Here is a 12,537-nt window from a genome sequence, read left to right as displayed (position 1 = left end):
TCTAAAAAGGGTGGGCTTCTCCCACAAAAAATTGCACACATTAACAAAAGTTTTTTTTTTTTTTGCATGGCAACAAGTTTTAAAGCCGTACTATAGGATCATGAGACTTCAGCAGTGAAGATCCAGTTTGTGACATAACCTTGCGCAACTAAAGGCTGTAACATCTTTTTTAACAACTGAGAATGGCTGAAAATAATAATCAATTAATCAATCAATCAGTCTATTTTATATAGCGCCTTTCATAGTGGAACACCATCAGAAAGCGCTTTACAAGGTGCAGTTAAATATAGTGCCCACCCCTTGTGTGTATTTTATGTATGTATGATTATTATTATTATTTATTATTATTATTATTATTATTATTATTATTATTATGTGTTTGTGTGCGGACAGGCGAAAGCCGTCCGTCATTGTTATTTATTGTTTTAAAGCCGGTCTCAAAATGTAGCTGTTGTGGATGAGGTTGAATCCCCATCCTTGTAAAGCTCATGGGAATGTGGCTGGAGCATTAATAAGGTAATTGTTTAATGGGTAATTAAGGCTCCAGCCATTGTATAATAGGCCCAGTCCGGGCTCAGACCGGCGGAGAGTTTAAGAGAATTAAGGAGAGTAAGAGTGAGAGTAAGAGTGAGAGTGAGTAAGAGTGAGAGTGAGTGAGAGTGAGAGTAAGAGTGAGAGTAAGAGTAAGAGTGAATGCTACCAAACAGCAAACAAGATATTCGTCAATTATAAAAGTGTGTTTATAGTTTGTGTTTTGTTTTACTTTGGCCAGAGTGCCCTTTTCTTTGTGTATTTTTTAAAACTGTTTGTTTAATAAAAAGCTGAGCGCTACTGTGTTCAGTTTAGCCCTGTACGTTATATTGTTTTGGTTCATTTCCTGGTCTGACGGTACCATCTATACGCATCATTCAAGCCATTTGTGACAAACACCATTTATCCCAAAGTTTTAAATTTTTGCCATTTGCAGGTGACTCCTGATATGATAGCGCTATAATTGAATTGTTTTATAAACAACATTATAGAAAATACTGAAGCTACTACAAAATAAAAAAAGCTCTTTGCATAATAATAATAATAATAATAATAATAATAATAATAATAATAATAATAATAATGAAGCTCTTTGCAAAGCATAAAGGGATATATTTTTTATCTTTTATACTTTTGTCATTTTCATATTTGGTGATAGCTGAGTACTTTAAGATTAGACATTTCAGTCTCTTAGCAATAACATACTATTGCAGTTCATGTTATACTAGTCTTAAGTAGCATCTGTCAGGAGTATCAACCAAGAACAAAAAGTCTATTAAATTAGCATAACTGGGAATTTGTGAGTAATAAAAGCCCCTTTGGTTGTTTGGGCGTATTATTTGATTGTTTGGGTATATTATTTTTAAGGCAAATTTAAAATGAATTACTGTGAGAACAAGTTGGATCACTACGATTCAATATTTACATTCCTGTTGAAAGGTGCCAAAACCTTGCTCTTTTTTTTCTTTTAAACAGGTGCATATCTGGTTCCTTATTTTATCCTATTGGTGGTGATAGGAATTCCACTGTTTTTCCTGGAGCTGGCAGTGGGGCAAAGAATTCGGAGAGGCAGCATTGGAGTCTGGAATTACATCAGTCCACGGCTGGGAGGGATTGGCTTTGCAAGCTGTGTGGTGAGTGCTGTACCCAGTAATATGAAGGAAAGCATTACTGACCTGCCAGCATGATTACTCATGTATAGCTGTTCTGGGAAAAAGACTAAAGCTTACATTTATTAGGTAAATCCTTAAGGTGTGACTTGGATGTCTTTGCAGAGCCTTTACAACACTTAAATATGGCATTATTATTGAGCATCATGTCCTGCCGTTTTCCTAATAGAATGCATACAGAGTTCAAGGAAGATTTGTTGCATAGAATGTATGCGATCACTTTAATAAATACTAGTATTAATCAAAGTAGATGACCCTACCCTAAGGGAGAATTTCAAAGCTTTCTATCTTGTGTTAAGTAAATCTCTACTAATAAAGCTCTAGAACTAAAAAAACAAATAATATTTTGTCAATATTTACTTTAACAGCATTATACAGAATACACATTAACTTAAAATACACAATCAAAAAAGGATTGGCTTTGATAAAAGTGAGTAAATGTAATCAAAATGCTGTTAAAGTTTTGATAATAACTAAATACACAAGCTCTAATTTATTCATACATGCTGAGCCCAGTGCAAGTAGATTAAACCTACAGACTATTTAGAAAAGCCTATTTATATCTCAGTATATATTTTAGTAATGTCACTAGTGCTTAGAACAAGCAATTTACATTGCTTTCCATTTGCTGGTGGTGCCCATCTCCTGTGCAGTAGGATCTTTGGAACTAAAAAGCTGACAAAAAAAGTCTAAACGTTTTATTTTCAAAACACAGTGGACTTAGTAGGTACAGTAGTAGGTAGCAGAAACTCTTTTTTTTGCAAGTAGTTCAGACAGAAAATACAACAATGAACTTGTTACAAGAAGTACAGAAAGTAACAGGAAACTTAAGCCTTCTGTAATAAAAGCCCCTTCAGTGGTAATTTGTGGTTGAAAAGCCAGGTTTTGCAACACTACTCAAAGGGACCGGCAATTCCCTTCATCAGCCTGTACACTATATTAGTATCCCCAACTGTGTTTCTTAAGTAATACAGGTTAATACAGGTTTTTAGTTGAGTAAAACCACTCACTTTGCTTCACCCAAGTTATGCAGATTTAGGTCCACATACAGGGTAATGTTCCACCATATATCGATACCTAAATCCTACCATACCTAATATTGGGGTTAAAATAAAGAAATATCAAATACCATTTTTTTTTTTTTTTTAGCTTTTAAAACAAAACTGTAATGGTGTGTTAAAAACAGTACGAACTAAGCTTACTCATTTCCACTTAGCAGAAATCACTAACTACCCAGCGCGTTCTGGGGAAATTAAATTACTGCAGCAGTCATGGTGAATGCTGGAGAGAGAAGCTTAATGTGGAAACAAAGGAGGAAATGCCACCAATTTCTAGAAACATATTTCAGCTCACCACCCTGATCTCTTTCCCGAAGTTTACTTTTACTGTAGTTTCACCCGTTCTTTTACGTAAGTAAATCCCAGTGCATATTACTATAAAAAAAGTCACAGCAAAGATAACACATAAAACAGGAATGCGCTAGAACCTAATCAAAAGGGAGTTCATTGATGCTTGTTTATTTTGTCATTACAGTGCATTTGCTAAAAGCTGCAAAAATATAATTTGCTGACGTGTGTCATTAAAACTGTACCGCTTGTCAAAAATGTTGGCAATGTTTTTATATTCTTTGGATTTTGTGTTAATCAATATTTTATGTGTATGTAATGTGATAGCTGTGAAGGTCCTGTGTTGTGAATTGCATGCACAAGCGGTGGAAAGACCAGAAGGCACAGACTTCATTGCCAGAATATCAGTAACATGATCAATGTGACGCTTCACCTGCAGAGGAAGCACAGGACCTATAAAGGTTCTGAGTCACACTGCAAAAGTCTGCCAATGCAGACGACTACAGATTCAGCGTGAAAACAATACAAAGTACTTACAGTTTATTATAGTAGCCAGAGTGGTTGTCTCTTTTCTAATTTACTTTCTTTGCAAGATTTTTTACAACCAAACAAGCATGATAGGCCGAATGGCCTCCTCTCACTAGTAAAATGTCTTCTGTTCTTATTTACGTTGTTTTGACAGAGACATTTGGCTTGAGTACACTTAAACAGAATTCTGTTCTAATAGCATGTAAGTGGAAGGCATCAACACTAGTGGCCCGATAGAAATGAATGATTTTTCATTATTGAATTGCGTATGTTAGCAGCGTTTTTAGTGAAACAGTTATTTGCCAGAAATAACTTTTTTTTTTTTTATCCGCTGAATAATTTTATTAAATTTGGAAGTGGTGATTTTCAAAATATGTAACACAAAATTGTAAAATGAATGCATAGTGTTTAAAATGAAAGAATACAGCATTTGTGTTTATTCCCTAATGTAACACATTACTACTGTGCTTGTTTAAAAATACATCTTTTACAGTGTACATGAATCAATCAGGCTAGTCTAGTTTAGCATTATACTCTGTATTTACTTTTTAAGTATTAAGAGATTCCTTGTAATTGGACTATTTAAAGCTGGCCAAAACACCAGAGTTATTTTTTTATATGTAAGAAATAAAGAAAACAGTGTCTTTTAAACTATGACCCTATTCAGACTACTGTGCTGGCCCAGGGCTGCCTCAGAGGCCACCTTAGATTTTGGTCTGCAACCCCGTTCAAATTTGTGATTTAAGGCACCTTTGCGCGTTCACATATGTGACTGAAAAGCAGGCCTAAAATGTGGTGAATTGCTTTATTCAATTATTTTTATGGAACAATAGCCTTCACTCAGAATGGAATGGAAGAACTACCTATACACTAATCCTTGATCTATTAGCAGATGATACGAAAATGCCGGCCCTAATCTGCTTTGCATTCATACATATGTAAAAGCCGGCCCTGGTCCTGGATTGCAGGCCCTGGGCCACATCGAAACAGTGGCTGAAATCGGGGCCTGCCCTGGGCTGACTTTTCTTTTTTGGAGCGTTCACATATGAGAACTGCAGGTGTGAATGGGGTATAAGTGTTGCACTTTCTTACCAGTTTTATTGTGACCTTTGAATACACTGAACTAGTTTTCAGCAGTATGTATATATATATATATATATATATATATATATATATATATATATATATATATATATATATATATATACACATCACGCAGTATCAGTCAAAAGTTTGAGTACACTTGCTTGAAACCAGGTTTTTCATGATTATATTAATCTTTTCATGATTAACACTTAATATTTCATTATATGATGCATGTACTTATATAAGCTGATAATCATGAATGAATTTCTGAAGCCCAAGTCAGTTAAAAGTCTGAAATGTATATAATACGGTGTTAGAACACTGGCCTAAGTATAAAAGTGTCTTTGTTAGATGTTCTCTGAGTTAACTAGCATGTTACCTAATTAACCTTTTGTCACCAATTATTGTTGTGAGGGTCCATGATTACTATAAATATAGGTAGCATAGGCACAAGTTTGTCATTCCTGAATGTAAGGGAGCAGAAAATGGCAAAATATGCTCAGTTAAGCAAAGAAAAAAGTCTGTTATTACTTTAAGAAATGAAGGTCGATCTTTAAGACAAATCGCAAGAACTTTGCAAGTGTCTGTAACTGCTGTGGCTAAGACCATCAAACAATGTGAAGAAACTGGCACTCATGACGACCGAACAAGGTCAGGGAGGCCAAGGGTGACCTCAGAATCAGAGAACAAGTTCATTCGAGTCACAAGTCTGCAAAACCGGCAATTAACTGCCCTTGCCCTAAATACAAGCTTAGCTAAATGCTACTAGAAGTACAGCTGTTTCAACATCAGCTGTTCAGAGGAGATTGCGTGAAGCTGGCCTAACTGGAAGAATTGTTGCAAAGAAACCATTGTTAAGAGTGCAGAATAAGAGGAAGAGACTTGCCTGGGCCAAAAAACACAGAAACTGGATGTTTGAGGAGTGGAAGTCGGTCTTATGGACCGATGAGTCCAAATTTTTAATATTTGGGTCCAACCGCCGAGTATTTGTAAGAGAGAGATTTGTAACAGAGAGGGTGAGCGCATGAGATCTGCATGTGTGGTTCCCACTATCAAGCACGGAGGAGGTAGTGTCATGGTCTGGGGTTGCTTTGCTGGTGACAGAGTTGGTGATCTTTACCAAGTCCATGGCAAGCTCAACCAGCATGGCTATCATAGCATACTTCAAAGGCATGCCATTCCATCAGGATTACAGCTAGTTGGGCAGTCCTTCACTCTTCAAGATAATGACCCGAAACACACCTCAAAGTTGTGCAAGAACTATCTAGCGAAGAAGGAAAGTGAAGGATAACTCAATCTAATGATCTGACCTGCCCAGTCTCCAGACCTCAATCCCATAAAACTTGTATGTGATGAACTGGACAGAAGAGTCAAAGTAAAGCTACCCACAAGTGCCCTATATCTCTGGGAATTGCTGCAGAAGAGCTGGGAAGACATGTTGGGTGATTTCCTGCTGAAACTTGTTAACTGAATGAATCGTATTTGTGAGACTGTTATTAAGGCAAAGGGTGGCTATTTTGAGGAATCCAAGATTTAGAGACAATTTTCAATTTTCTTTAACATTGCTTTGATACGCCTTATGTTTTGTTTTGTATATTGTAACATGTGTTTTCATTTTCAAATATTTACAGAAACATATACGATGTAAAACATAGTCAATTATGAAAAAACTAGTTTCCAGCAAGTGTACTCAAACTTTTGACTGGTACTGTATATATAAAACAACAAGCATTCCACCATGCTGTAACATTATTAACTGTGTATTAGCCTCTTATGCACATTGCACTTGCCAGCGGCAATGCTGACAGTGGAGCGAGGTCCTCCTCCAGTGGCAAAGCTGTCAGCGCAAATGCTGACAGTGGAGCGAGGTCCTCCTGCTGCTACTGGACACAACACAGCTTCAGTTGATGACAAGGCCTCCCCGATGATGGAGAGCTGGCCTCCCCAGGCGACGCAGGCTTAGCAGCCCTAAGCAGTGCAGGCATGGCAGCCCTAGGCAGTGCAGGTGTGGCAGTCCTAGGCGGTGCAGGTGTGGCAGCCCTAGGCGGTGCAAGCCTTGCGGAACCAGGCAGGAGCTGACCTTTGGGAGGTAGCTTCAGCTCCTCTAGTGGTGGTGGCGGGAGCAACAAGTCATCTCCCTCTTGCGGTGGAGGTGGAAGCTGCAGGTAGTCACCCCCGGGCAGTAGAGGTGGGAGCAGCCGGTAGTTTCCCTCTGGCGGCGGAGATGGGAGCATGGGGTAGTCTCCCCCTATCACTGTGGACTTGTGCAGCTCCCCTTTTGTTGCAGGGGATTGGTGCAGCTCTCCCTTGGTCGCTGACGTGGACGTGCCTACCACCGGTGGTGCTGAAATAGGCGTGGCTCCTCCTGATGGGACTGGAGATGGTGGGGCCCCTCCCATATCTGCAGCCAAATAGTTGTGCACCACGGCTGCAATGTCTGGGAGGAACGCTGGGTGGTGTTCCCAGGCTTCCCATTGTTCCTCATCTTGGGCCCACAGCAGGTCATTTACCCTCAGGAGGTCCTCTCTCATGCCACCGTCAGGGTCCACCAACCAGTCGCACATCTTTCTCAACCCCCAGCTGCTCTCCTGTCGTATTGTTAGCAGGGGTACGGGGTATTCCAGCCACAGCAACTGTGACACTTCTCCCTGTGCCACTGGAGCTTGTCCCAGTTTCTTTCACTTCTTCCGGGAATGGCCGCTTCTCTCCGTCTTCCTCTTTGGGCACAGTGCCTTACTTAGCCCTGTTCGGGCAGCCACTTCCACCTCCTGGTGTGGTGGTGGTAGTCGGGTAACATGCCTGACCTTTCCAATGGCCAAGCACCACTCCTCCCCTTTGAGGCAGGTGAATCAGGTGTCCTTATCCGCCTGCGGCAATGGTACGGCCTTTTGGTGGATCCACTTCTCCATTGTCTCCACCTCACCCCAATTGCAAGCCTTCATGAAGAGAAAGTCTTCTTGGGGCGTACTTCCGGGAGGTGCCCATGGTCCAGACATGCAAGACACCACAGAGCCCCTTCAGCTTTCAGCTGCCACTGATGGTCAGGCCACCGCCATTCTTTATTTCCAAAAACACACGCAAAAATAATCCTTTCCAAAAAAAACCTGCAGTACTTCCCTAGCCTGTCTCTATGGAGGCACTGTTTCCCCCTTCTGGACACTTAGTGTGGTAAGGATGACATCACTGGCTAATCAGGAAGACTCGGATGCAAAGAATGCAGGTTTGTAAGCGCTGGTGCGCAAGTTTTATTTAAAATAAAAATAAGTTAAACAAAGCAAACCATTGAACAAACAAAACGGCACATTGGCCAAAACAGACACGGAACAAACAAGTATCGTGCTGGTGTAAAACCAGTACTGGCAGCAGTTGTTATTGTCTTTCTATTTCTCTCCTACTCACGACTATATTGTGGCCGAGGGATTAACTTGCTATCAATTACTTAGTTTGTCCTTTGACCACATTCGGCACAGGTTGTATCATATGCTTGGTCAACAGCCAATGTGTCAATAAGCACTCACTGTTGACCATGCATTCTCGCGATTTTATCTGGGTGGGACATTGTAAGCCCATCCAGGCTGTCAAACAATAATAACAAGACATTGTGTTTTATACACTAAACCATACATTTTAAATAATAGTAATACAAAATACACACAGGTGTGGGGTTTGTATATTTTTGCATGTAAACCACTCTTTTTTGGATTTCTTTCTTGTACTTTTTTATAGGTTTGCTTCTTTGTTGCCCTCTACTACAATGTCATTATTGGATGGAGCCTCTTCTACTTCTCTCATTCATTCCAGCTGCCCCTACCTTGGGATCAGTGTCCACTGGTAAAAAACAAAACCACTGCATGTAAGAAACCCTTCACCATTCCTATTTAAGAACATGTGTACAAGGTAACATGATCAGGTATGCCACTGGATGTTAAAAAGAAAGAACCATGGGTTATATTTTCAAAGTGTTTCCTCCATTCTTTAATTAACTATTTCTTGAAAGAGGAAACACCTGGTAATTTTACAAAACTAGAACCAAACAGTAAGTAATATATTTCAAGTCCTCTTAAGCAGGCTCAATGTATTTAGTGTTTCATGTTTTTACATTACCTTCAACATTTTCACACAGAAATGCAGCTACTGTGCCACCTCTGAAACGTTTTAACGAGTGTGTAAAATTTCACATAGCATGAAACTGCGCAATCTATGCTGGTGTAATACTGTTTCAAACCTGTCAATCAACAGATTGTTCTCATGGCAACAACAGACTGTTCTTGTGCAATCTGAAACACTGACAAGACCTAACCACATGCATGCAGTGCTTAATTTGTAAAAAAAGAGGTGCCGGGGTGCAAGCAATGACAATAATACCGATCCTAAGAAGGTCATATTCAAAATCATAAAACCTTTATTTCAAAGAGTATTTTATGTACTTGTGTTAGATGTTTACAATCACATTCTCTACATCATATACAAAGTAGTAGTGCGTGCAAAGAAATTAAAGGCAACCGCAGGACAAATTAAAAATAATAAAAGCCCGTATGCATATTTTGTTGTAGTTTTGCATTTATCTGGTTTGAAAATCAAACAAATTAAAAGGCATTCAGAGGCACCCTAGAAGGACGACATTGATGAAAAAACGCATCCCAACAAAAACATTGGTTTGACCCACAGTTTGCACCATTATCAGCGATGTGTATGCAACAGAAGCAGCTGGTAGATTACAAAACCGATTAATTAAAGTAGGTAGTTCTTAACTTAGTATGGTTTTTATTCTCTATTATTCAATTGTATTCATTGAAAAAGCCAAGAGAACCAAACTGTTATTGTTTTTATTGTTTTGGTTTGATATAATATAGCAGGCTAATGTTCCTATTGAAGTAAGCTACAATATATTTTTTTCATTAAAGTTGCCGTTGTTATTTGTTGAAATTAATATTAAGCTTTCGTATTTTGGTGTGTGCTACTCATTTAATCAAGCCAAGTCGTGTAAGAAGTTGCTTGTATCGTTCATGATGATTTTTAAAATCAAGTAAGCTTATTTGTGTATATAAAATGACAATAATTGCTGCCAGTGCCATCTTACTTAAAGGCATTCAAGCTGAAATCGTAAAGTAATTTAAAGTAGGCTACAAACATGGCGCACGCAAGAACTTGCAGACTTAATGCAACTGTGAGATTTTAAAAAGAAAGCATTTTATGATATTAAATAGAGGTACTGGCGCTATGACGCTGCACACCCAGAGGTTCCGTGGCCATGCCCTGGCACAAATTAAGCACTGCATGGACGCTCCTTACCTACCTATGCTATAGTGACGTGGGCATATTGACTTTGAAACCACACTCACTGTAGCACTTCTGTGGCGGTATAGCCTTTCACACAGGCAGTTATGACGGTTCAGTGCTGTCTTTGAACCACCTCACAAGGTGGTTCAGAGATGGCATAAAATATGAAGGTTCTCTGGCGGTATCGGCAATTCACACAGACCTATAAGTGGCGGTTCTGAACCGTCATAACTCCTCTGTGTGAAAGCACCTTCGTTCTCCTTTTGGAAAAGTGGAGTTTATTAAAGAATTGAGGAGGTGCTTGGAAAATATGGCCCTTATTGGTTTAATGAAGATTGTACGCAGAGATGCAGTGAGATTAGAAATGTTGTTAATGAAATGTTAACCATATATGCAAGAACAAAAAGGTCCAGAATTCATGAGATGTGTGGTTTTGAAACTTATTGTGTATGTTACACTAGCACTTCAGTAATGTCTATGGCTCTTTGTTTTAAATATTTTTGAATGAACCTCACATGAAGAACTTGTGCACTACTCAAAAATAAACACAGAGAATATAAATCCCTAGCTATAATCTAAGAACCGGACATCCATTTGTGATGAAACTTGTATAAACATTATTCTTGAGGATCTTGGTAATGGCAACCTGCTTTGTAAGTTCCGCAAACTGAAAACTAATTCTGAAGGCTAAATCTTAAGAACACATCTATTGTTATGTTGCCAGAGACAAGGAAGTTGTAATGGAATCAATTGAAATGATGCATATATATTGAAATTATGCATACCTGGTGTCCTGCACTGCAACATTTTGTGTTGGTTTCTTTATGTGTTTGCTCTTTTACAGTTGTGGAGCCGGAGTGTGAGAGAAGCTCTGCCACCACCTTTTACTGGTACCGGGAGGCCCTGGATATCTCCAGCTCAATCACAGAAAGTGGAGGTATCAATTGGAAGATGGCGGTCTGCTTGTTGTCTGCCTGGGTCACGGTCTGTCTGGCTATGATCAAAGGCATCCAGTCTTCCGGAAAAGTTTGTATTCTTTGTACTACTTATATAGTTTCACACCATTCTGTTTCCAACCTTTTAGAGACATAAAAAAAAAAACTTATCAGCATCTTGTGCTGTAGTTGTATCAACCTAACATCGCAGTTTACAATGAGTTTTCAACCTATCATGCAAGGACAGCCTTAAAGAGTAAGTAGTGGTGTTCTGAAAAATATACGGTTATACATCCCCATGTGTTGCTACAACTGTTTAAATAACTTACATGCAATTTTTCCTTTCATTGTTAACATCCTGACAACTTTTTACACTTTTAAAGTCTGTGTCAAAGCTCTTTTCAAAATTGGCCCGGTATTGCACTGGGGTTTGAGATCTGTCCTCTAAATCATTGCAGGAAGAGCGATTGAAAAAAAAAAAAAAAAAAAAAGTGCTTTGGCTTTTCTTTTCCGTACCACATCTTGGATTATTATTGCTGTGTCACCTGTTTGACAATGTGGTCATTAATCCTTACACTATCAGTGCACAAGAGCAGTCATTAAGTATATAAGAAATTATAAGTGGCCTACTCACACTATCATGTCCAATCCTGCTTACAGTTAGACCTAGATTTACAAATGACTAGAAAATGCTGCCACTAAACTCACAGCTTCAAACGTTACAGTCAAGCGCTGTAATCCTGCCCAAAGGATGCCTCTTGCCCAGTATTTCACCAGGAAGCTTGTTGATTAGGAAGCCTGTTGTGTTTTTGCACTAGCACCACTCTTTGCCACCTGGTAAGAAGCTGATTAAAAGCTTGCCATCTGTTTTTAATAAGCAGTTAAATAGTGCAATCTGTAATTACCAGGGGGTACTAGTTAAGGCTGTTGTCATTCCGGATAGTTTAGTTTATTTTTTATTTTTGGGGTACTATAACCTAAACACTATAATTTAAAAATAAATCAACCTAGCCTTAGTTTTTTTTTTTTTTTTTTTTTTTTTTTTTACCCTCTGAATTTGTACAATATTCAGATGAGATGTAAAACCAAGGTCCTTTTGTAAGTGACTCTGCAGCAGCAATTGTGATGCATAGTTCACCCAAGTCTCTAGGTCGCTTTGGATAAATGACTAATTAATTAATTACATTTTCAGTTTAGGATCCCATGGTAATGTACAGTATTTGTGTGTGTGTGTGTGTGTGTGTGTGTGTGTGTGTGTGTGTGTGTGTGTGTGTGTGGTGTGTTTTAAATAGTTTTGGCACATAGATTATTGACAGTGTTTGAGTTCATATGTATATTTTACCTTGGGGCAGGAATTTCTGTATTGATGTCAGCAAAATAACCAATAGGGGGAAACGGTACTAACATGAAATATTCAGAATTCTTCCCACTGGCACTTGCTTCACTGCTGTGTAGAAAGAGGACTGGGTTAATTTGTGCTTTTATGCACTAGTAATGTCATTTCTTTTAGTGCAATGGCAGCTGAATGTAGTCTTATGACTATAATGTTTTCATTTAACAATGTTAACCTTTGCTTCCAGCTGCATGCTATTCAGCTGACTGCCCCAAGGTGCATTATGTCACATTCAAGGCTTCAAAAAGTACACAGGAACAAATACTGCT

The 12,537-nt window shown here is 38.8% G+C and overlaps 1 protein-coding gene across 2 annotated transcripts in view; it reads left to right on the top strand.

Moving 5' to 3' along the window:
* The window catches only part of LOC121319599 (sodium-dependent neutral amino acid transporter B(0)AT2-like), a 38,531-nt gene that overhangs the window by 10,843 nt on the left and 15,151 nt on the right, over positions 1-12,537 (top strand). For both annotated transcript variants that reach the window (XM_041257196.1, XM_041257197.1), the window contains exons 3-5: positions 1,507-1,664; positions 8,387-8,513; positions 10,785-10,966. In XM_041257196.1, coding sequence (XP_041113130.1) covers positions 1,507-1,664; positions 8,387-8,513; positions 10,785-10,966 — 467 coding nt within the window. The remainder of the gene's footprint in view (positions 1-1,506; positions 1,665-8,386; positions 8,514-10,784; positions 10,967-12,537) is intronic.

The sequence above is a fragment of the Polyodon spathula genome, chromosome 8 (genome assembly GCF_017654505.1).
Source record: "Polyodon spathula isolate WHYD16114869_AA chromosome 8, ASM1765450v1, whole genome shotgun sequence".
Classification (NCBI taxonomy): domain Eukaryota; kingdom Metazoa; phylum Chordata; class Actinopteri; order Acipenseriformes; family Polyodontidae; genus Polyodon; species Polyodon spathula.
Note: the sequence above shows the minus strand (reverse complement) of the source record. Positions and strands in the feature narration are given on the sequence as shown.